General features: G+C 38.9%; 1 protein-coding gene across 4 annotated transcripts in view; it reads left to right on the forward strand.

Moving 5' to 3' along the window:
• Positions 1-1,082: 1,082 nt before the first annotated feature.
• The window catches only part of Klhl2 (kelch like family member 2), a 94,652-nt gene continuing 69,745 nt past the window's right edge, over positions 1,083-25,989 (forward strand). For all 4 annotated transcript variants that reach the window (XR_013430252.1, XR_013430253.1, XM_078030957.1 and 1 more), the window contains exons 1-3: positions 1,083-1,246; positions 14,132-14,257; positions 25,678-25,784. Coding sequence is in view for 2 of the 4 variants with exons in the window: in XM_078030957.1 (XP_077887083.1) it covers positions 1,221-1,246; positions 14,132-14,257; positions 25,678-25,784 (259 nt within the window). In the remaining 2 variants the exon portion in view is untranslated. The remainder of the gene's footprint in view (positions 1,247-14,131; positions 14,258-25,677; positions 25,785-25,989) is intronic.

A 25,989-nucleotide genomic window follows, 5' to 3' on the forward strand; every position in this document is an offset into this window, starting at 1 on the left:
TCCCAGGTGTTCAGCTTCCAGCATGCACATTTGAACAACCAGCCACTTGGGTTTCCTTCCCATTTAACAGGGCAGGCAGGACCTCGGCATTGCTCTTCCCTCAGCCTGGGGCATTCTTTGTATAACTGAAGGATTATGTTATTTCATCTGTGTTTAACTGATACCTTTTGAGAGGCCTTCCCTGACCACTCCTTCTAAAACAGCACCTCCTCTGCTCACCGGATTTATTTTTCTTCATAGTAGGCATCGTTTGTCCATGATTTCTCTTACCACGTCTAGATGGACAGCTCCACAAACACAGAGACTTGGGTTTTTTTGCTCTCTGCCACGTTCCCAGTACCCGAACCTTGCCTAGAAGGTGCTCACTTCACTTATCCAAGGCACAGATAGTATACTGAGGAGGAGGAGGACCTAGCTTCTTGCTTGGGACACCCTGGACAGGCTTATACATTTCTTCTGGCCTCGGTTTCACCGTTTGGAAAGGCTGGGGATGGTTATGCCTACTCTTTCCATCTTCCTGGGCAGATGCTCAAATTAAAAGAATAAATGTGAACATGCCCATGAACACAGAGCAGCAAGTGAATACCAAGCGTCATTACACGGTGCTTTCTGTCGCCTTTTTCTTGCACAGAGACACCCCTCCCCCCATTTTTCAGCTCCCCCGTCCGGGTGACCCACAGGCGCGCTGCGGGCGGCAGCCGCCCGCGCCCCGGCCCCGCGTCTGGGCCCGCCCGCCCCGCTCCGGCTCGCGCCCGCCCGCCCGCCCGCCTCCAGAAGCAGCACAGCAGAAGCCGCCTGGGCGGCAGCAGCAGCGACAGCAGCACAACAGGAGGAAGGGGAGGCGCCGAGGGAGGGGTCCCCGGCCGCCGCGGGAGGCCGCATCGCCGTCCCGTCACGGCGTCGGCGCCAGCCGGGGCCGAACCCGGAAGTGGCCGAGCCCGCGCGCCCGCCCGTCCCGCCGCCGCCGCCGCCGCCGCCGCTGCCGCCCCGCAGTCGGGCGAGCGCGGGAGCCGCGCAGGCACACGGAGCGCGCCCGGCCGAGCGGGCCATGGCCGCGGGGGCCGCCGCCGCAGGTGGTGGCGCGCGGTGAGGAGAGCACGGCGCCTCCTCCGGGGCGGATGGAACGCGGCTCGGCGGGCGGGCAGTGCCGGCGTCCGCGGCTGGAATGGTGCTGGCGGCGGCGGTCGGTGCCTGCGTTCTGAAGCCCGAGAGGAGCCACAATGGAGACGCCGCCGCTGCCTCCCGTGTGAGTGAGCGGGCGGGCGGGTGGCGGGCGGGCTGCGCCGCTGCGGATAAGCGCGCCCGCGCTGCGGCGCGTGTCGCCGGCCACGGAGCTGCTCGGGGACGGCCGCCCGGTGCCGGCCGGCGGAGGACGCCGGAGGCGGCGGGAGGTGGGAGATGCGGGGCGTGACGAGGCGCGGTGCCCGCAGTCCGGAGCCGAAGGCGACGGAACTCAGCCTGGCCAGGCAGTGACTTCTAACGCTGCCCGGGGTTTCCAGGGCAGTCTTCCCAGTCCCAGGCGAATAGAAGATTCGGGATGGGGCTGTGCACGGGGTGGGGGGGACTCTGCCCGTTCTGTGATTCCTCCCTGAAATGCATGGGCTGCCGGTGCCCGGCTGGCCCACCCCTTTCTAATAGGTACAGACAGGCTGCTCGGACTCCGGTGAAAAAAGGAAACTGGAAAGTACCAGACGCCCGGTGTCTAAACGAATTGGTCTTAGGTTGCATGTTTCCCCTAATTTCTAACAAAATTAATATCTGAAGAGCTTTTACATCACTCTAAATGAGCTGCGGCCGTTCAGGGCATGTGACCTCCTACCTGGCACTGCAGAACATTTTATCCAGAAATCAAGAGCATCTTCTGTTTCCTTGTTACCTGGGGCACATTAGTAGTCTATCGACCTGCCAGGCACAGGTGTCTTTTTCCTGGTGTTCAAGTACATTGAAAATCACCTGCAACAAAATTTACTTTGTAGGAATCATAAAAGCTGAAAAATTATGGGTGGAAGATATTGTATTATTCAGTACGAGATTTTTTTTTAAATTTTAAAATATGTTGGTAAAAGCAGACTGTAAATCCCCATGAGTTTTGAAAATTTTGGTTTTGATCTGCTTTCCTTAGTTAAGCCTTTATGAAGGAACAAGAGCCCTTTGAATTTGACTTTTCAAAGCGCAGACAAACCTCATTCTAAAGAACGATGTACCTTTTCATGAGAGGTGATTCATGAATCCTTACCGTTTTTCAGTTAGATTTGGCTAGCTTCACTCCATGGCAGTTGTACCACATCAGCCTCTTGTGGCTAGTTGGCAGAATTCCAGCCAAAATATGGCTAAATTGTTCGGGCTGAAAATGTTTTTGATGTTGAGCCCTTTAGGGAGAACGAATGAGATTCTGGAGCTACAATTTCTCAAAGTGCATTACAGAATTTTTAGCTGGAGTGGAACAGGTCATGGGGATCTGAGGGACAGATGTTAAAACTCTTGAATTGACCCTCCTGGGCTGATAGAAAAAGCAGGGGCTCAGCTGCTTCTTGATTGCTGTGGCTTTGAGGCTCTGTGGTCTGATCCTATTCTCCAGCAGGTTGAGGGTAGCCTCCTGAACCCCTAGGAAACACGATGGTGGATTGTTAGATTCAGCAGCAAGAACATAGCAGAAGCATATGAGGTTTCTGCTCAGGTTCAGAAGCACTTATATAGACAACACATCATGTATAATATATAGTATGTAGGATTGTTATGTGTAGTAAACCTGCCCCCTTTTTATATCAGTCCACGTAGTCCCTTTTACTTTTGGAACAGAGTGAACTAAAGCAAGAACAAGGGGATCTTAGAATGCAGATGAAAAGAAAGGTGTGGAAAATCAGGCTGTGGAGGGAGGGAGTAGAGACATAGAAAAATGACTTACATTGAAGTATAAAAATGAGATAGATGTGTGCATGCTAATATTGATAAACTGAATTAGGGCAGATCTGCTAGTTGTGATTTTGATATTCAGCACAATTCTTTGGTATTGAGACTCCATAAATAGTGCTGGAAGTCAGGCATGGTGGTGGATGTCATGTAATTCCAGGGACTTGGGAGACTGAGGCAGGAAGATTGCAAGTTCAAGGCCAGTCTTAGCAACTTAGTGAGACCCTGTCTCAGAAAAAGATAGGGATGTAGCTCTTTGGTAAATTACCTCTAGGTTCTATTCCCACTACTGGAAAAAAAAATGCTGAAACAATGTGAGACTGAGATATAAGGGAATACCTGGAATGTCAGCCAGCAGGATGAAAGAATTGTTGAAACTCCTTTCAATCATGGGAGGCTAAAGTTACTGAGACTTTTTTATTTTTTTCCATCCATTTAATTAAAAATACAAATAAGTTTTATTTTCATTTGGTCTATCAGTAATTAACCCTAATTCCAGACCCTGTATAGTGTTACTTATCGGTCAGAACTAGTGTGTGTGTGGTTGTGTTGGCCCCACACACACACCTCCCGTTGCCTCTGCTCCCATTAACTTCTTTCTATCCTGGATCAAGCGTACCAGATTTCAGAAATGTAGGTAGGGGCTTTGAGAAGAGACTTCACTGCTAGCACTGGGATAGGACAGAGACTAGTGGAAGTTATTGGGAACACTTGGCTTTTCATAGGTTAGATTTTTATCTTGAGCATTAAGGCAAAGAAAGATGTTCTCCCTGGACTTAAAGTGCCATGGATGATGTGGTTGGAAGCAGAGACTCAAAAATCTCTTTGTGTAAGTGTTTATTAATTCATTCACTCTGCAACTATTTGAATGCCTGTCTCTGCCTGGCATTGTATATGGTGCTTTTTTAACAGCCAAGTTTATGTTGTTCTCCAATCTACCTTGCCCCCCTTTGGCCTGTAGCATACTGTATTCGAGTAGCGGGCATCTTTGCCCAAATTTTTTTCCCCTTCGAGATGATCTCCTTGACCTTTTGATCTTTTGTGCTCATTCCTTGCCTCCTGTCCTTTTATGATTCTCATATTGTCAGTGGATTTTGTATTTCTGCTTAATATTTTCTGCAACCTTGATTATATGTGGCATTTAAATTCTGCTGCATTTTGAGGTCTGGGTATATTAAGACATGTGACATTTGCTTCTGCTCAAACCCAAAAGGTATGCAGCTATACCCTAAATATAGATTATTAGTAAAGGAATTTCAGGTAATAAACTGCTACATGCTGAAGGAAATGTAAAATGATCAGCCCTGTCCACAGGACTGTTTTATACCTTCTAACTTCATAGTTATTTGTATAAAGGATTGTCATAGTTGTTAACTTGCAGGAAGACTGTGAGGCATAGGACTGAGTGCATCCCTTTTATCTCCCCTCACTGAACAGTTTTCTTTTTTTTTTGCCTTTGTTTTCTTACTGGCTTCTTTATCTCAAGTGAGGTTATGTCTAATTTTTTTAGAGTACTGGAGAGCGAACCCAGGAGTATTCTACTGCTGAGTAAAAAGAGCTGAGTAACCCTAGCCCTTTCAGATTTTTTTTTTTTTTTTTTTTGAGACAGGGTCTCACCAAGTTGCGGAGGCTGTCCTCTGGCCTCAGCCTCCCAAGTTATCACCATGTCTGCCCCAAGTCAGCGTACATGCTACAGGCTTTCCTTTTTTTGCTTTTTCTTAACAAAACCAAGCAAACATGCCTCAGATAGAATGATATTTTTTTAATGGATGATTCTACATCACTGGAGACTCTTGTCATCAAAGGTGTTCAAACAAGCAAGCAACTTGTTGGCCATGCTCTAAGGGATTTGGGCAGCAGAAGATTGGTTGGATTAGAGCAGAGGTTCTCAGATTTTGGGTTTCTTTGAGCTGCTTTTTTTTTTATATATAACTACTGCTTCTTGTTTTGCCAAGTAAAATAATTATTGACAAATAATTAAATAAAAACAATCATTACCAATTATTGCCACTTTTTTTAATGAAAGAAAGGGCATTTTACTGTCTTCCTCAAATATAAGAAAGGGTGTAATATCTGAATAAAGGATAGTCCTTAAGTTGAATACATTTAGTTTTATGAGAACTTGTTGCTTTGTCTTCATTTTGTCACAGATAAGTAAAAAATTAACGGAGGAGCTGGGGTTGTGGCTCAGCAGTGCAAGGCACCAATACCTTTATTTTATTTATATATAAATAGGGATAGGGATAAAATACATAAATAAAATAAAGGTATTGTGTCCAACTACAACTAAGAAAAAAATTTAAAAAAGAAATTAATTGAAACCTGGTATTTGTAATCCATTGAATCAGATGACTTTAATGTTCTAAGAGTCAGTGATGCTCAATTGGGAACCGTGTTATGAGTTACCCCAATATGCATTTGTTTGTCTTTTATAAAGTGTATTGGAGTGTATTCTTCTTTTGTAACAATTAGTCCTAAGAGTATGCTGGGCATCTCTCATAGGTGAATCTCCCCAGTAATAGGCAAAGGTATTTAAGAGAGTTAGGAGTACTAGTAGCCCACAGGATAATAGTGAAAGAAGACTTATAAATATCAACATGTGTTAAAGGAAGTGTTCTCTATAGGCCATGCATTTGGAGATGTATTTGGAAACTTAAAAAGTGGATTCTGAAAATAGGTAGATTCAGAAGGTAGATTCTGAAAATAGGTATGTAATGGTCTTAACATTTTCTAATGCTTAGAAATCTACCCCCTCCTCCCAAAGCCCCAAACCTCTTGTTTTTGATTCTATTTTGTAATGCCTAGTAGGCATTCAGTAAATGTTAGTAAGTGTACTTTTGTGAAGGTGCCTGTAAATTTACTCCTGTGTGATTATTTGGGTTTGCACTGGAGTGTTTATAAAATCATTGAATTTAATATCAGGCAGAAGATTCTTTGACAGTGATACAGAAAAGGAAAATTGGCCTTCAGATGCTTTTCTAATGTATTCCACAGAATCCTATATGCATTTACTGCTGTTTATGATGAAGCAGTGCAGGATTTTTTTTTCATATTCATTGAGTATGAGGACAGGTTGGGGATATCTCAGAAAGCAAAAGTCCATTTTCCTCATGGTCAATTTTATTTTGAAAGAAAATAATTTATAAATTGGGAAGAAAAGACAAAAATATTCAATAAAACATGAACAAAGGGAATAAAGATGATCATGGTCGAAATTAATAGTAAACGAATATATTGATACTGGTAGAGAGTAATGAGGGGCAGAATGATAGTTCAGATAAGGTCAGGACATCTTTGATGAGGTGACATTTGAGCAGAGTTCAGAAGAGAAGAACAGTATTCCAGGTAGAGGGAACAGAAAGCACAAAGGTGCTCTTGCATTCTTTCCCCACTGAGATAATTGTTTTAATGAGTGGGTCAGTATACTTTCTGTGTGTTATACACTGAACTTTCTTACAGTTTGGACTATTGGCATTTGCTAAATGATTCCTTTTCTAGTTCCTTTCACTGATTCTGTCTTGAAAAACAAGCCCTTGCCTTTACTTTTACTTGTTTTTCTCCTTTGGTTTTTAGTTTGCTAAATATGATTTACATACTTTGTCTCATTTAATCTTAACAATCTTATAGTGTAGTTCTCTGTTTTTTTCTTTTTAAAAAATTTGTTCTAAATAGTTATACATGACAATAGAATACATTTTGACACATCATACAGAAATGAAGTATAACTTCTCATTAGTCTCTTATCATTATATATTTTTCATCTGAGGAAAAAAGAGATTAAGTTACTTTCCCAAGCTTGTAAGTATTGGAAAAACCGGGATTCTAATCTCTTTCTGTTGATAACTTTCTTTCTTCTCATGTGGCTTATCTTCTGTTACTGTTCATGGGCAGCAGTTATTCCTTACAGAAGTAGATATTGGCCAGTTCTTCTTTTCAGTCAGTCACCTATTAATCTCTGTTATGGCTCAATCTGTATCTTAAGTCTAAGTCTCCACTCAAATCTATAATTTGTATTATTTGGAATTTTGAGCTACAGCTTTTTTTTTTTTTTTTCCCCAACTGGGAATTGAACCCAGGGGAGCTCTTTCACTGAGCTACATCCCCAAGCCCTTTTTATTTTTATTTTGAGATAGGGTCTCTCTAAGTTGTCAAGCCTGACCTTGCATTTCAAATCTTCCTGCCCCAGCCTCCCAAGTTGCTGGGATTACAGGCATGTGCCACTGCACCTGGCTGAAATTTTGAGCTTCTAATGGAGTATCTACTCTTAGCTCAGACCTAAAACTCAGCATCTCTAAAACTGAATTCATGACATTTGTTCTCAAACTTCCCTTTGTAACCTTTCCAGTCATCAGTGGGGCAACCATTCTTCTGGTTGTCAGTACACAAAACATTGGAATAGCCTTTGATTTCCCTCTATTCGGCTTCCAAATTTTAACGGTTCAACTCAGTTCCCACAGGAACTGTAGAGTCTTGGTTTCAAGTGTCTGTTCTGACTGTTGTCATTCTCACAAGTGGATTTCATCCCTTGATACCTGAATTTTGTTAGTCGTCTCCTTGTGAACTCTATTGTCTCCTCTCCTTTCTGTCTAATACTGTTTTAACTTCCAACATTTTAGATTCATGCAAAATGACTTATCAAAAATAGAGTCATATCCCTTCGTCATTTCTACCTTGTCTTATATATCTGGGATCATTAAGTACTTTAACCTCCTAGACCAAACTAATGTGGAATGTAATATGAAAGACATATCCCTTCATCATTTCTACCTTGTCTTATATATCTGAGGTCATTAAGTACTTTAACCTCCTAGACCAAACTCTGCCTTATCTTAATCCAGAATTCTCTATACTCTTCCTATTATTGCCATCCTCCTATTCCCAGTAAAAATGTCTTGGAGTTCCTTCAAGGCCCATTTGGAGGCCCACTCTTATTTACTCCAGCTCTTTCCAGCTCATAGTTGCATTCCTATAACATTTCTAATCAGTAGCCCGCAATCTCTCAACTGTGTACCTATGCGGGCCATTCCTTGGTGTTTTCGGATATGCCTACCTACACAGATGGAAACTTAAGAAGGTCCTGATTCAACTTTCCTTAAATCTCTCACCCTGTTTAGTACAAGTTATGTAGTGGATGTCTATGCAGCACTTAACATTTGATTTATTAACAGCACCGGTCATTTTGAGTATTACTAAAAACTTTGATTGAATGTTGCAATTTAAGTTGAGGAAGGCCAGTAACAATCAATAAAAACATATCTTCATATTTAGTTTATCTTCTAACCTTAACATTTTTCCTCTGAACTTCATGTTTATATCATATGGTGTTTAATGCTTATAGAGCTTCCTGAGATAAGTAGGGAAGGTGTTGTTATCTTTGACTTTCATTTTACATTCCACATTAGACATATTTGTTGGCTAAGTTTTTAGAAGTAAACAGTCTTAAGCTCAGAGAGGTTAAGTGACTATGCAGGGTCATTTGTTTAGTATTTGGCATAGACAGGGCTACACATTGGGTCTTTCACCTGTTTCCAGTCCTCTTCTTCGTTCAATTGCTAGAAACTTTAGCCCATCAACTGAATTGCCAGGCAGGTCATATTGCTGCCCCTTCTTGCCAACAAACTGAGGGTAATACTAAGAAAAGTGGGAAAAGAGAGGTTGAAAATATGAGTGATAGAAGACACGGACATATTTGAAATGGATCATCATCCCCCCTTTCTCAATTTAGAATTTCACAAATATCCTCCTCTGCCAGTGCTTTGTTAATTGTTTATAAAATATTCTTTAAAACATTGACCTTGCATAAGATATGCTTTTACCCCGTCCCCTTCCTGGTTAATAGTCACTGTCAGGGACAAAAAGTGCCTGATTGTGCTGTTTGTCATGTAGGTGGGAGGGAAAGAGGGAGAGAGCTGAGTTGAACTGAAGCAGAGCTTTTTACAGCGCTATTGTTCTACTATCAGAGAGCAATTATACTCCAACTTCCATCAACCTCTCCACCTCAGACATCCAGCCTCCTCCTCCTGCCAGTGCTTCCCCACATGCTGAACATGAAGCCATACTGCTAACTCCAGGAGGGACAGGAGGGGAGGTGCGCTTTCCCTCTGTCCTCCAGCAGGCTCAGGGATGGGTTTTTTTTTTAACTGCTGATCCATTTTAATAAAATGAGGCATTTCTAGCTTTTTTAGACTTTTTTTCCATTTGTGGGAATCATAAATATATCTTTTAGCAACATATGTATTACAACTAATGTCTTCAGTGGTATTGTTATAATATTATCTGTGAGGTATTCTGTGACTTGATGGAGAATAGGAAGTTTTTCTTATAAGATGCTTCATATTCAGTTCAGAAGGTTAAAATTCAAGTTTTTTTCTCCTTTGCTGTGCTGGGAACTGAACTCAGGGTCTCATGAATGCTAATAAGTACGTGCTCTATCTCAGAGCTATAACCCCAGCATAATCCAAGTTCTGTGTCTGTAAGGCAGACAACAGCAATTTTTTAAAGCCATATTTATTTTGTAATATGTTCTCAAGTTTGTGGATTATAGTTTGTCTACTGGCTTTTTGCCTAATAAAAAAAGGTTTAAGTTTCATATGCTTGAAAAAATTTTGCAGAGTGTCTCTTTTGCCTCTATGTGATTGCAAAAACTGAAGCCACAACCCAGCACAAACCAAAACATGGGCTTTCCAATGAAGAAAGCCCTCTACTTTCACAGCCTTTAAGTAATGTGTGGTTATTTGATTGAGGAGAAGGATGTAAGAGCATTTTGTTGGGAAACCATAGAATGACATAGCAAATACTAGTTATGATATTAGATGTGGTTGAATCTGTACTTCTCATATCCTATACTTGTGTGTGGGAGCAATGTTAATAAGATACCAGTTTCTTAATGCAAGTTGAGCTGGGAAGACAACAGAGAAAATAGGAGAAATATTACAAAGTAATTGGGAAACTTCAAAGCAGTACAGCATGGATGGTGACTTTGAAAACAACAGCTGCTGACGTGAACTTGGCAGAAATTTGTGAGTAATGGTGGGTGACTCATTGCAAGCAGGGGAGTCTTGCAGCTTTTGAGGTGAACAGGCAGAGGGGAGAACAGAGATGGCGGCTACCCGGGGGGCCAAGTATTTATGTACTGAATGTGAAAATGTCTTTGGTCCCCTGTTAAATTTTACAGCTGTGTCATTCTCATGAATTGTAGCATTGTTTCCACCAGAAAACCCTAAAAAACATAAATAGCTCATATTTTCAAAAGTGCTACATCTCAATCTGGGATGATTGTCCTGGGGTGGGAGGGAAGTGGGTGGTAGAGCATATTACATCACCTATTTTTTGGGGATTGTTTTTAAAAATAATACATAGCTGCCTTTTGCTCCTACCCCTGGAGATGCCATCGTTCTGATATACCCAGTCCTAAAAAGGACTTATCTGACCCTTTTTGTGAGGGCTGTGTGTAGTTTGAAGAAATTGCTTGGGCTAGTCACATCTGTCTGTTCTCTATTGAAAATCATGGTTCCAAAGCAAATAAAAGATATCTAAAGAAATTATCTCTTTGAAGGTGTCCTCAAAATTGTTGTAGTAGGTTTAAACTATTGCCTGGTTATGAAATCTTGACTCTGAGGAAAACAAGCCTGCTAGAGTATTTTCTTCCTCTCTGAGAATTTAGTTATTGCCAGTAGTGTGTTTTTAGGCATTGACCAAGTCATCTCATCTGAGAAGCCAGCCTTGCCCACAGCTGAGATTTGTGGAAGTCAGCCATTTAAGAAGGGTTTTAGGATTATCTGTTAAGAGCATAGCAATACACCGAAATCCAAATCCTTAGAAACCTCAACTTTTTAAGAATGTTTTGATAACAACAGGCCGTCGGGAGGCTGGGGTTGTAGCTTACTGGTTGAGCGCTTGCCTCTCATGCATGAGGCACTGGGTTTGGTCCTCAGCACCACATAAAATAAATAAATAAAACAAAGATATTAAAAACAAAAAAAACAACAGGCCATTGGGTAATTGCAAGACTAGCTCTGGAGTGCAGAGTTGGGGAAAGACCAAGTTGGGTGAAAGAACCATGAAAAAGCATCTCTTTTTGATATTTTTAAAGAGGGTGAGTCTCAGAATGAGAAGCCTTTCTGGAAGGGATAAAGCTTATTCCCTTTTTTATCAGAAGAGAAGAAAGGAAAAGGTGTAACTCCGGGCTTGCGTGGTATAACTTAAAGGGTAAACCTTTACCTCCCACTTAGCTCGTGTTCCTGGTATCTGTACGTTTTTCACATGTATAGTTTTAGACTTGATGTGTCATTTTCTGTTACTCAGCTCTGCTTCTGAATGAGAGATCATCTAACACAAAGCCACATAAGAAATGGAAAATTATGGAAAGGGCATCAGTGTTGAAAATAGACCTTTGCAGTAGGGGTGCTGTGTTTGTAAGTGGCTGTTAGTAGTATAGAGAACACTTAAAAAAGAAAATTCAGTGTAATTTCGTACTTATTCTTTTAAGCATTTGAGAAAAGTCTTTGCAGAGTTTCTGGAGCACATCAAAAGAGTGGGAGCTGAGAATAGCTTTTCAGACAACACTAATATGGGTATTGATTGTTGTGTGCAGCTACTTTAAAAGTTAATTCTGTAATGCCAGGAGTTTAAATTCCTAATTTGTTAAGCAAATATAAACACACTTGACTCTTAATAACAACTTTTTTTTTTTTGAGGGCAGAATTTTTTATTATTTTTGCTTCCACTCTTGAGCATTGGAAACTCCTCTATGACAGTTTTTGCTAATTTTCAGTATATTTTCCCTTTATTGCAAGCTCTTAATTATTAAACTAACAGCAGATATAATTATCTTGTTATAAATGGAGGTATTCAGTGCTTTATGGTCAGAAAGTTTATATGGGTTTCTTATATCTACACAAATTTCCCTTTTACCTGGTTTCCTACTGTTTTTTTTTAACAGTGAAAATGAGTATCTGCTTTACATCCTATAAAGTATTTCCCCAGTCTCTTCTCCAAATGTGAATGTTCCTTTATTTTTGGCTTCTAGATTTACCCTTCCTAAGGCCTTAACCCATCCTCCTCCTCCTTCCCCAACTCTCAGAGGCTGTAGTTGGTAGAGTACACCTCATTCCCCCATTCCAGCTGTGAATGAGTGTTGTTTCTGAGGCGGTGGCCTGTGCTAATTAATTTTTAGATTGCTTTAAAGACTCTCGAGTGGTGAGGAAGTAGAATTGATGTCTGCTTCTAGTAGGCAAGCCCTCACAAAATCAAGTACCTCAACTAGTGCTAATTTGTATGGGGGAGTGAGCAAGGATAATTTATATGGTTAATTTCAGAGATCATCTTAATATTGAATGCCTCATTTTCTTGGCTTCATACATCATCCATGTAATCAGTGATTCCAAAATTTCCATCTCCAGCTAAATTTTTCTCTCCAACTCTAGACTCCAATCTTTATCTGTTGACTTGATATCTTCACTTGTGTGTCAGATGTCTTAATACCAACATGTATAAAAACTGAGCTGTTGTATCTTCCTACTCCAAATCTGTAGCCTTCCCCATCTCAATTAATGGAAATTCAATTCTTCCACTTGCTCAGGCCAAAAAAATTGGGGTCATTCTTTGACATACATATTTATTCTGTCAACGAATGTTTTTTTTGGCTATATCTTGAAAATATTCAGAACCTAGCCACTTCTCATCACCTTTTGCTACTACCCTGCTCTGAGCCACTGTTATTGCTTATGCATTACTGCAACACCCTCCTAAATTCTTTCCCCCTTTTCATCCTTGACCCATATAGAGTATCTTCAACCAGTGGTAAAGTGATCTTTTGAAAACATAAGTTGGATTGTGTCATTCCTTTGCAGTGCCTCCCTGTTCCACTCAAGGTAAAAGCTGAAGAAGTTAAAATGTCTCTCAAGGCCCTACACAGCTGCATCTGCTTCTCTGCAGCCCCACCCCTTTGCTCCAGCCACCTGGGCCTCAGAGTTCCTAGAGTATGCCAGACACATACTTTTATTTCTTCTGTCTGGACTTTCTTTCACCTCCTAGTTTCTTGTTCAATGTCAGTTCTCATTTTGGCATTGTCTGATCACTGTATTTCATACTGAGAGTTACACCCTTCACTACACCCTCCATACTTATGCTTCTCATTCTATTTTCCTTGCCCTACTTTTCCCAATAGCACTAATTTTCCAACATGCCTTCTACTTTACTGATTGGTCTTGCTTGTTGTCTTCTCCATCCCACAGCTAGTCTTCAGGGACAGTGAGGACAAGGGTCTTTGTTTTATTCATTGACGCATCCCAAGTGCCTTAAAAGCAGTGCTTGGTAGATGGTTGGCACTAAACAAATTTGAATGAATTAAGAACCACAATAGGGTTAGGAAAGCAAACAAAGCACAGCAATAAATGAGAATAGTGCAGCTATTCCTTATATTTGAATGTTATTTTTTGTGAGATTTATATATAAGTATGATCTTTTTTCAGGCTTGATTTGGTATCCTGATTTTCATTGAATAGCTTTATTGAGTAATAATTTATATACCATAAAATCCACCCATTATAATGGTACAATCCAATGAATTTTAGTAAATTTATAGAGTTGTATAACTATCACTTCAAAAATTTTCCATGTGTCTATTAGTTTGAGTTAATTCTCCACATCACCCCATATTCTTACTTTGTCAAGTTTTGGCCCCAGCTCTTGAAAGAATAATTCATAAAACAATACTAACATAGCTTGTCACCCTTAAACGTTGTAAATTTAAATATGAAATTAAATAACCTTTGTTTAATGTCAGAATGACTCAGATTGGGAGCACTCTTATCCAGGTCTACCATTTACCACATGACCCAAACTTTTTTTGCCTTAATCTCTTCATGTGTTAAATGAGGATAATAATAGTAATTAGCTTACAGAGTTGTGAGGATTATAATTGAAAGTAAGCACAATGGATACCATATGGTAAGTACTTGATAAATGTTATTTAACATCTTTGACAGAACTTTTGACACCAGGGAGGTAATTAGCCAGTTTTTTTTTTTTTATGTCAAAAGCATAGTTACCATCAAAAAGTGTTCTTAATTGTGTCTTAATCTTACAATGGGATATCCTGTGAGTGAGACTTGTAAATGAGTGAGGAGGGAAGCATTCATTTTATATCTTGATAAGCTAGAACCAAATTATCTTTAATAAGATCTTTTTCTGTTTTTTTGTTCTTTTCTTTTGTGTACAGATGCACAAAGCAAGGTCATCAGAAGCCTCTAGATTCAAAAGATGATAATACTGAAAAACACTGCCCTGTGACAGTGAATCCTTGGCACATGAAGAAAGCTTTTAAAGTCATGAACGAATTAAGAAGGTATCATTGCATTAATGTACTTTACTGTCAGTCTTTTCCCTTTATTTTTGAGTTGTTTGTAGTGAATACACACCCTCTTCCCTCATTGTTTCTTTGTTTGATACAGGGAACATCAAAAGTTTTTTTGCAAATTTTTTAAAGGAAGAAAGAGAGCATATAATTTATCAGAATTATAGATGGTTTAGGACACTCTGTCTAACGTGATAGCCACTAGCCACTGTGGCTAGTCTGAATTAAGATATTACATAAGTAGAAAATACACAAGACTTAGCAGAAAAAAGAGTGTAAAATATTTTATTAACAATTCTTTAAAATGATGATTACATTTGAAAATGATAATTTTAGATATTTTGGGTTAAATAGAATAAAATGTAATTCTTTTTTGGTAGTCATGGTGGTAGTAGCAGTGGTTTTTAGAAGTGGTGACTTGTCTATTGCTGAGGTAGTTCTCAGGTGTGTTTCATTGCCACTACAATGAAAAGAGTGACATTGAAAGCTGATTGACAAAGTGGAGGGAGGGTAAGGAGGGTGTATGGGGGCAGGAAAGATGGTGGAATGAGATGGACATCATTACCTCAGTTACATGTATGACTGCACATATGGTGTGACACTACATCTTATATAACCAGAGAAATGAAAAGTTGTGCTGCAATTGAGTACAATGAATCAAAATGCATTCTGCTGTAATACATACCTAATTAGAATATATAAATAAAATTTTAAAAAAGCTGATTGAATAGTTAAAAGGATAATGTATTTATTAACCGTCTTGGTTTTTCTTAGCCTTTTATGAAGGATTTATTGTTTCCCAACTTTGCTTTTGTAGAAGTACTTTGTATCTACCTGAAATATTGAAAGCTTGACCAAGAAGGGAGTGGCTTAAATTGCTAGGTTTTCCTAAAAGCCCACTTTTTAGACCCATCATTTGATTGTGTCTTCTTTAAGTAAATTAATGATTCCGAACATTTATCTTCCAGGTACTAGAGATATAATGATGGGCAAAACCAGAAAGGATTGCTGTCCACATGGGCTTATGGTTGACTGTAGGAATTAGACATTAAGCAAAGAGTCAAAAAATTTTTTTATTGTAAATTGTCACAGCAGTAAGGAGGGCTGTTTTGTGCTGTGAAGGTGGATGATTCTGGTCAGGAAAGGATTCCTTGAGAAGACAGGATTCACTGAACTATGAGATGGTAACACCTAGTGTCCTGAGGTGAATGACCTGAGTTTGGGACAAGCTTTCTGGCCTTAGACCAATTATTTCACTTTTTTGAGCCTTGATTATAAAATGTGGGGAGTAGAATGGATGGTGTCTGAGGTTCATGTTGCTCTTAAAATTCTTTGGCTTAGGAGATCTTTTCTTGCTTACCTGCTAGTCTTGTGGTGTGCTTGCTTTGTCCTAGTATCATTTAGCTCTAGCTTTCATTCACCTATTTGCCCTATTTTGGGTATGGATTATATGGCTGTGAAATAGTACCTTCTTGTTCTTTGTATTGCACCATTTCAGGCCAGTTAATGCTGATTTTCAAAACAAAGAATAATCTTTGAGTAGTCAGAGCTTTACTGCCAGGTCTATTGGGGTTGTTTTAATGAAGTTACTGATCAACAGTGTTTTTTTAAAAAAATGAACTGTCTTTAGGGTTCATCAGAACTTTTTTTTTCCCAATGTCATTCTCTTCTTAACTTTTATAGCTAATTTGAATAGTTCTTAAAAAGAAAGAGAGAAAGAAAATCTCTGAAGAGGCCTATTCCTTGTACAGCTGAAAGTCACTAATATTTCCTGTCCTTGTTTCAACTTCCTGTTGCCAGGAAAGGGTAGCTGAGAGTGGTTTCCTGACTTCTGGGAAGGGAGACTTCTTGTTTTCACCATTCTGCTCTTAGGCCCTCACCTCCCAGTGGAAGAATAACAGCTATGCACAAGAGAATGCTTTTGGGAACCTTAGGCTTCTGGAAGCACAGTTTGAGGAAGAAAAGTCAATTTCAGTTACAGTTGGTGTAATGTTTAATTGTGGGAATAGGGGTGGGGAGCACAGGAGTTTTGTAATATTTAAGTTAGAACTAAAATTGTTTTAAAGAAAAAAAGACAACATTTTCTTTATTTCTCAAACTAATATTAATTTTTAAAGATACGAGGCCTAGCTCTATAATTCCGCCTGTGAACTTGAAAAATTCAAAATTATTCAGTTTAAAAGCCCTGTAGTCCTTTCTGAACAATATATCATCAAATGTCTGAGTTCTTGGTTCTTTGAAATTAACTCACACGCCCAAAAGGCTATATGGGATCCAAAAACTGTATCAGACTTTCTGCATCCCTTTGGGTATCTGGTGAGTTGTGGAGACAACAAAGACGGTAGGATAGCGGAAGACTGTGCAAAATGTGGGGGCCAAAAAGGATTTTCACAGGAGAATCCAACAGAAATAGAGTTCAGCTGGGACCTGCTGTAGGATTCATACAGGAGCAAGAAGGCCTTTCCAGGCCTGATAAACTGCATGAGCTAGGGAAGGGATAAACCTAACCTGTGGGAGGAGTCAAGCATTAGTGCTGAGGAGTCTACAGAAAAGATTAGGAAGCAAGAAGACAGACTGGAGGCAGGCTTCAATAATGTGGTAAATTTGGATTTAATCCTCTGGGCAGTGGGTAAAGGTTTTTGAAACAGAGTAACATGGTAAGATTGGAGATTTCAAAGGAGCAGTCCATCAGAGCTATGAAAGTATGTTCAGCAACACTTCTCTGGTGGGAAATTTAGTTCCTAACTTCACATTTCCCAATCATGGAAGGAGACAAGTTTTTCAAAATAGCTATGTTGTCCAAATCAAATCAGTGGTTCCTTGCAGACTGCTTATTTGTGTACCATGGTGTATTTGGGTCTTTGGAGGTCTATGAGATGGTAACACCTAGTGTTACCAAGGAAGCAGTCCATAGAACCAGATATATATTATTGAGAAAATTAGATTGCCAGCTTTTTGAGATGACCAAAAGAGCAACTGTCAAAAGTAGTATTTTGCCTATAAAATAAATTTAAAAATTCAAAATTTTTTCTATAATGTGAAATAAGGTTCTATTTGAGTAGAGGGAAGGAAACCAATCTATTAGTTTTACTTACAAGAAACATAATTTTGATTCTGAAGGTATATTTGGGAGCTGAAAGTATTCAGTAAGCATACATCATTATTTCTTATATGCAAATGTTTACCTGTATGTTTTGCACAATCCCCCCTAAACATTTAGTTTTTTAATTATAATAGCAGTGCTTACATTTTTAGGAGGTGATTAAACAGAAAAACCTGAAGTTCTCTTAAATAAGTGGTTGGGCAACCCTGTTGGATCCCTCTTGCCAAGGGGGAGCTCTGTCTCTTTTTGTCTCACTTGAATAAATCCTACTGTCTTACACTAAAAAGAAAAAAAAAAACGTGGTTATTGTATTTCTCCTGAGGATTTATACATCATGGGCCTACATTACTACTATTTTATCTATGAAAAATTTAAATTGTGGTTCTTCTTTGGTTGTTCATACTTTGCTACTTAAATGGCAAAGAAATTGAACTTGAGTCTGCCTTTCTGCATAGCTTTATAACATTTTTTAAAATTTTATTTTTGTTTATTATCACTATTTTTGATTCTGGGATTAAACCCTGGGGTGCTCAACCACTGAGCTGCATCTCCAGTACTTTTATTTTTTTGTTTTGAGATAGTGGCTAAATTGCCAAGGCTGGCTTTGAATCAGAGATCCTCCTATTTCAGCCTCCCTAGTCACTGGATTACGTGTGGGGCACCTTGTCTAGCTATAACATGGTTTTTAAAAAGGATTTTAGGAAATTACATAGGATGTCAATTTTTAAATTCAAGTACATATTTCTTTCTATAGTAGAACACGATCAGGTTCTTTTGTTTGCATGTTGTGCTAGAGGAATATAAGACATTCCTTGAAGGATAGGGCAGTTGGGAAGATCCTTCAAATCAAGCAGACTTATGTATTTAAGAAAGCTTAAGAGACACTTTGAAGCCTTGAGTTTCAACTTAACTGGTAATAGTCTACAGTGTTTCCTAAGAACTCATGATTGATTTCTTTTTAAGTGGTGTTTATTGAGCATGGAGAGGATCATTAAACATTTCGTACAATGTGAAGAATGGACAGTAGTAAATGAATTTACTAAACCAACCTCCTTTCCTTCCTCTCTCTGTTGCTGAATATTTACTACATACCAAAGACTGCTGCCTCAGTTGCCTTCACTATCCAGTCTTAATCAGAAATTCAGAAGCTCTTACTACAGCTATTTCCTTGGAGATTACTGTAGTTAAGAGTATCTTCTTGTGATTTAGTTCACCAAATTCTTTTTTTTTTTTTTTTTTGGGCAACGAGGATTGAATACAGGGGTACTTTACCACTGAGCCACATTCCCAGCCCTTTTTTAAATTTTTAAATTTTTTTTGGTAGTTTCAGATGGACAGAATGCCTTTATTTTATTTGTTTATTTTTATGTGGTGCTGAGGATTGAACCCAGTGCCTCATGCATGCTAGGCAAGCTCTCTGCCGCTGAGCTACAGCCCCAGCCCTCCCAGTCCTCTTTATGTTTTATTTTGAGACAAGGCCTTGGTAAGTTGCTGAGGCTTGTTTTGAACTTGCAATTCTCCTGCCTCAGTCTTCAGAGTCCCTGGGATTATAGGTATGAACCGCTGTGCCTGGCTTAATTCACCAAGTTTGAAAAACAAACTTATAATGAGGAAGTTTCCTTTGTTTAGATTCTACCTTTTCTACCCTGTAGCCACGCTTTTCACCAACATGCTTGGAAGCTCATCCCTTTGTGACCAGTTCCCTTCTGAAAGCCTTTAGTTTTCTCATCTCTCAACTCTGTCCTCTCCCTATTGTCTTTCTCTTGTCCCTAATATCTTCTTTAATTTTATTTCTAAATAATCATCTTCTCCCTTTCTCAGTTGTAACCCAGTTGTTGCAAGTCCCTAAATGTTGACATGTCCCTTCCCTTCAGATAATTCACTGACACGCTTTCCCCATTGTGTTCTTGTGCTCCACTTTATCGTTTTTCATGCTCATTTTGCTATTTTCATTTTATCTGAAAAGAATGATAGATCCTCTGTTCTGGGACCCTTTACTCATTTAAAGCAGTTTCTAAATCATTGAGTGTAATTGGTTTTCCTGTGACTTTCCAAGTTGATTATCACTTCTTCCTGCTTTGTGTTTGAAAAATCTCATGAGGTGTACATCTCTTGAGGGGGAGAGGGTGGTACTATTTTTCAGGACTCAGTGTGGCAGGAATCTGATTAAACCTAACACCTAGGTTTACCCTAATCCAAGAATTCTCATATGCAACTTACCATTATGGTTTTAAGAGGAAAAAAAAAAAAAACAAAGAAGAAGAAAAGGAAGATAATACGTAGTATGGGGCTTGGCTGCTCTTTAGCCAGATGTATCTGCTTGTCTGTGTAAATGATATTGTCAACTGTAGGAAATTTGGTTAAATATGAGTGATTAAATCAGCAGTCGAAACCTTATCACTCATCATCCTATCCCACCTCCCTAGGTACCCATAGCCAGCACTGGATCATGGGGCCATGTCCCAAACAGTGGCTCCACATCCGCTCACCTTCTGCTTTTTAACCAGTTTTTAATTTCTTTGGCTTCTAACCTCTTCCCTCCTTTCTTTTTAATTTTTATGTCTGTTTCTTTATCCTAGCACCTGATGCTATACCCCTGGTGCTGACTTTGGGCACGTTCCTCGGCTCTGGTGTGTGTGTATTTCATGGATACTGGCTGACAACTCATCTTACTAGGTGCCAATGGTGCTTCAGGTGCCATTCTGATTCTTCGCCACATGATAAGAAGTGCCTCCAGGTTTTCACTGGCACCTGAGGAAGAAAGCGGGACAGATGCCTTGTAATTTCCTCACCACCCCCACTTCTAGTTGAAAGTAGATTCTTGCTTCATATGACAACTAATTATTTTTGATATCTCAGAGTCTGCTGACACATTTTACTTGAAGAAGATATGCACTGTGCATTTTAAAAGCAGTGATAAATTTTTCTAGTCTTAGGAATTCATTCCTTTTATGTCAGAAAACCAAAGGAAGTCTTGATATATTCTGACAAGTTTCATTCATTTTCGAAGTCTCCTCCCACCAGAAGAATCAGTGTTCATGCTATTGTTTCAGTTAGGAGATGAAGTGTTTTTCTTTTTATCTGAGTCATTTGAGTTTTACATAAGGTCTGTTTAATTCCCATTCTTTTAAAAAATTTGAACTTGGAAGCTACCTCCATTCTGAAGTTTTCCCATCAGCTTGGGTGTCTCCTGTGTGTTCCCAGACACCCCACACTTACCCCATTGTGTCATCATGAGTTCATTTTATAATTACTTGTTCCTTGTATGTTTCCCCACTTAGTTGTGAACTCTTTGCTATCACAGACATTTTCTTGTTTGTTACGGTAAGCTTACTCAGTGCGTGGCACCTAGGAAGCACTGTCTGGATAGGAACAAATGAAGAAATGCAAATTTTGCTAAATAACAATTTAGTTTACTTCTTTATTTTGAAAGTATTTTTATTTCTACAGTCAATTTCTGATTAGATTCCAAATAATAGGAACAGAAGCTTGGAAATAAATCTTGGTAGATTCAGGGTATGGGCTGCTAAAACAAATCTTTTATTTTATTGCCAGATTTTAACATTTGTAGTCCTCTATTCCTCACCTAAAAGTCATTCAACTTCTTATAAGAATGCACATTTGAAAAAGGTAAGGGCCAGACTTGTGGACACATTGGTTTGTACTCATTGTACTACACTCAGTGGCACACACTGATAAGATTGGTCAGATGTCTGTCATCTTTGAGTACTGTTTTAAAATACATTATTGCCCGAAAGAAACAATTAGGAGTGTGAAGAGAGAACCCACAGAATGGGAGCAAATCTTTGCTAGCTGCTCCTCTCACAGAGGATTAATATCTAGAATATATAAAGAACACAGAAAACTTTACATCAAAAACTCAAACAACCCAATTAATAAATGAGCAAATGAATTAAACAGATACCTCCGTTTAAAGAAGAAATATGAAATATATGAAAAATGTTCAACATCATTAGCAATTGGGAAATTTATATCAAAACTATACTGAGATTTCATCTCATATAGTCAGAATGTCAGTCATCAAGAATACAAATAAAAATGCTGGAGAGGATGTGGAAAAAAAGGAACACTTTTATACTGTTGGTGGGATTGTAAATTAGTATAACCATTATGGAAATTAGTATGGAAGGTCCTCAAAAGACTAGGTGTGGAACCATCATATGACCTAACTATACTATTCAGTACTTATCTTGAAGAATCAAAGTCATTATACTACAATGATACATGCATACTCATGTGTATAACAACATAATTCACAATGGCCAAACTATGGAACCAGCCTAGGCATTCATCGGAAGAATGGATGGATGTATAACCAATGTGATCCTGCAATTTGTACATGTGGAAAAATGAGAATTCATACCCTATTTGAATCAAATGTATGATATGTCAAGATCATTGTATTGTCTTGAGCAACTAATAAAAAAAAGAAAATGTGGAATATATACACAATGAAGTTTTACTGAGCCAAAGAAAAATGAAATTATGTTATTTGAGCAAAATAAGTTAAACTCTGGTCAGGGGTTATATATTTTCTCGTATATGTGGAAGCTAGACAGGAGAAAAGAAAAAAAAGTTGGAGCTTATGAAAATCAAAGTGAGATCCATAGCAGAAAGGTGCCGAGGAGTGGGAGGTGGGGAGGGAAGGGGGAAGTGCTGGAGTGGGAGGTGGGGAGGGAAGGGGGAAGCGCTGGGGAGTATCATTGGCCAAATTATATTGTCATAATATATGCACATATGAATATGTAACAACAAATCCGATCATTATGTACAACTGTAATGCACCAATAAGAGTGGGGGAAAAAGTATGAAACAAAAAAAGAAATCTTTTTAGGGGGGATAAAATATGTTATTGCTGGAGATAAAAGGATGAAACACTAAACACTAAAACTAAGTATGTCCTTGACTTGTAATGTGGCCCTTAGACTCCTTGGGACCTAACCCAGGGTGTGACTGGATATAATTTTGGTGATGATTTACTTTATTAGTTAGCTAATATCATATAATAAGCCAGTAAGGTCAGGCTAATTATGTTACAGTCAGCAGGTGTTTTCTAGAAAGATTAGATCAATGAGTAATGGTAATTGAAGCTGAGTAATTAATTGTGTGATTTTTGAGATATTCAACTGTAATTCTACTTAAGTTTCATCCTGAAAGGAGAGCAGTAGAAGGGATTATCAACAAAAGGAATGTGCACATAAAAATGCACTTGATTCATTTTTGAATTGTGTCTAGACCCCTGATCACCAGAAAACCCTGGCTGGTCCCATTCTAGAGAGACTGTGTAACTCTGCCCAGCTTCCTTCCCTGCTGCCTTCTCTCTCCTCACTCTTCTTGGTCTGCAGTTCCCCTGCTGTGCTTTGCAGATTCTGGCCTTAACCGCACTTAACTGTTCTCTTGTGTTTGGAATCTCTTGCTCCTTGATCCAGCTAACACTTTGTTTTTAGAACTCAACTTAAATAGTAGCTACTGGAAGCTTTTCTGACCCCTAGTCTGATTTAGTTGCTCCCCTTTTCTCATAGCATCTTTATTGTATTCTACTTTAGTAATGTCATTTAGTAATGTCAGTCCTTTTTGCTGATTGCCTAAAGGGCAGGGATGGTTTGGAGGTGCTTTGTTGAATGAATATATAAATATTTGATTTTTCTAAATATTCCGTAGAGGTAGCACTAAAAGTCCATTAGAAATGACCCTTTTATCAGCTACATATAGAATTTAAAAAATAGTTTCTAATATATAGCATGTCAAAAACCAAATTGTGATATTTTAAATTTATAATTTCTATTCCCTGTTTTACTCAAGCTTTAATAAATCTTAAAACCCAACTTCAGCTGGTTTTATGTAGTATGAAGAGACTCTGGAATGGGTACTCTGGATTTGAATGCTAATATTGATACTTCCAGGGACATTTTAGGCAGGTTATTCACCTTTTGTTTTGTTTTGTGGTGTTGTGGATTGAGCCCAGGACCTTAATAGTGTTAGGCAAGTGCTTTACCATTCTTAGCCTTAGGTTATTCTTCTTTAACCTTGGTTTCCCCAGCTACATATTTTGGGGGTCAAAATAAAAATAATGCCTACCATATAACACTGTGGTGGAAACAACTGAAAACATATAAGTAGTTGAAGATTTTGCATAGTCCACTCCTAAAAATGCTGCTGACGGTCTCATTCTCATTGTTTGTGAACCCATGGAATTTATAGAATGTAGAGTGGTTTTTGTTCTCTGAGCTGATGGGTAGACTTTGTTAGTTCTCAGTTTGATCTAGAGGAATTTCAAGTTAATGACATTGTACCTCCTTTTTTGACTTTGATATGAGACCTGCTTGATGTCTCATGCAGCATCATGAGCCATTAAATCAGCACCACCCATGAGCCATACTTCAATCTAAATGGCAAAGCCGCTTAGAGATGATGAGGCCCTGGAAGGCAGTCATCACTGCTGCTGTGGAACTTGTTTGTCTCCCAGTTTTTGCTGGGCTAGAGGGAGAATAGATGTTAGTTTGCTTTCAAGAAAGTTTCACTGTGAGCCCCATGGGTAGGGCGCGCGGCCAGCACCTTGCCAGGGTAATTTTTCTTGGTCAGGAGTAAGCCACCTGAGAAAATAAAGTCTGAAATAAAATTAGTGAGGAAATAAGACAAAGTCAGAATTATAGTTTTAAGAAGCATGGAGCACCTAATAGGTCCAGCCCACACAGGAACTGGAGCTGAAAAACTAAAAAATAGCTCTGGTTCTTTATTTAAGGGGGTACATCAAAGGCAGGGATAAGGTTTCAGGGTGGAATCTTGCTTCATGATGTCTTTTTCAGTCAACAGGTTGATTGGCATTTTGGCAGGCTCCACCCATCTCTGAAAGGCTGTGTGGCTACAGTAGGTCACCCCATCTCCTGTGCTGTGTAGGACCTGGCAGAGCTAAATAGGACTCACATGTGTCTGGACAATCTTACCAGCAGGATTGCTGCTGGAAGTTCCCAAATACCAGATTTTCCTATTCAATGGGCTTCCATGCCAATTTAGTCCACACATAGTCCATAGGTGACTTTTGACATATGGGAACAAGTTTGTGAGCAGTATGGTCAGGTGGAAAATTGAAGGACATGTGTAACCTCATGTGAAAATGTTGCTTGTAAGGTACTAGGGAGTTACCGAAGGAAACTTCTGGAAATAGGCAGGATTATTAAAGAGGGGGGACCCAGTGTGAGATGTGTATTCTCTCTATAAATAGAGCAGTTCAGTGCTTGGATATTTGGGGTATGGAAAAGATGTTTACATTCACCACTCCTGTTTCATTCATGACATGACTATCAGCAAGGCAGGATTTAGGCTTTGAGACCTTCTTGTTCTAGAATAAATGTCAGCGGTATTTTTTCCAAAAAATATTCTGTGACATTCTTAGTTTCTTGGCGAAGTCTTATCTAGCACCACAATATAGCATGTATAAAGTGCTCCCACAAGTTTTTAAGGGAATTAAAGTAGATGTTTTAAAATTGTAGGTATAATTTGGTGGTTGAATAATGGTTTGTTTTGAGGTAACAAAATACTTTTTAATTTTGTATGTGGTGTGGTAGTGTATTTTGGTTTGAGGATGAGACATTTTGCATTGGTAAGTTAAGCTTAAAATGCCCAAGTGCCTTTTAAGCAGCATATGTAACAGAATGTAATTTTACCTTTGTTTGATGACCCAGGGTCGTTTCCAATATCTTTTTTTATTTTTTGGAGGCGGTGGGGGATGTTGATTCAATTTAGTTTTTGACCTTTTTTTATTAAAATTTTTTTTTGCTCATTTGTTTACATAGTATTTGAATAAATCTTGAATGTGTTTTGGAGAACATTTTAATTATGGATAATTTCAAATAAAATAATCAGACAATAGTACAATGAACTCAGAAATTCCATCATGTAGACCAGTGACCATCAACAACAATTAGCCTTAATGTCAGGCTGCCATCTCCTGCTTCAGCTGGTAGTCTGCTGTTTAAACTACCTCTCCTTTTATACAGTTCATTGGTGGTTTGCTGCCAGAATTTCTTTTAGTTTAGAAATTGGTAATCAACTCTGGAAGATTTCTGGGTTAAACAAAAGCAACATTCTGAGTAAGGGCCCAAGGTTTTTTGGGCCTTTATCACAACTATTTTTTTGTATTCCTCAGGTTTAGGGATTCTGTTCTAAAGAATGGTTAAGTTAGTCTCAACTTCGAAAAGTGAGTTTTATTCTAACAGTTTTTCATAGGATGTTTAATACATTTATTATTAGAGGCATTTAAATTTTTTTCTCTCTGCTTTGTGAACAGTCAAAATTTGCTGTGTGATGTCACAATTGTGGCAGAAGACATGGAAATCTCTGCTCACAGAGTGGTGCTGGCCGCTTGTAGTCCTTATTTTCACGCCATGTTTACAGGTATGACATATTTAATTTTGGATTTTTTAAATGTATACAGTCTTGAGCTTTTCTTCCTGTTTTGTTATTAGCATTTTACTTTATGAAAAAAAATTGAATTTGATTGGAAAAAAATGCACTTGCTTCATTCTAAATTCCTGCCCATTTTTGTTTTTTATTGTTGTGATCAGTAAACATGTATATACATATACTCACAGGTCTATTC

Source organism: Ictidomys tridecemlineatus, chromosome 14 (assembly GCF_052094955.1).
Source record: "Ictidomys tridecemlineatus isolate mIctTri1 chromosome 14, mIctTri1.hap1, whole genome shotgun sequence".
Classification (NCBI taxonomy): domain Eukaryota; kingdom Metazoa; phylum Chordata; class Mammalia; order Rodentia; family Sciuridae; genus Ictidomys; species Ictidomys tridecemlineatus.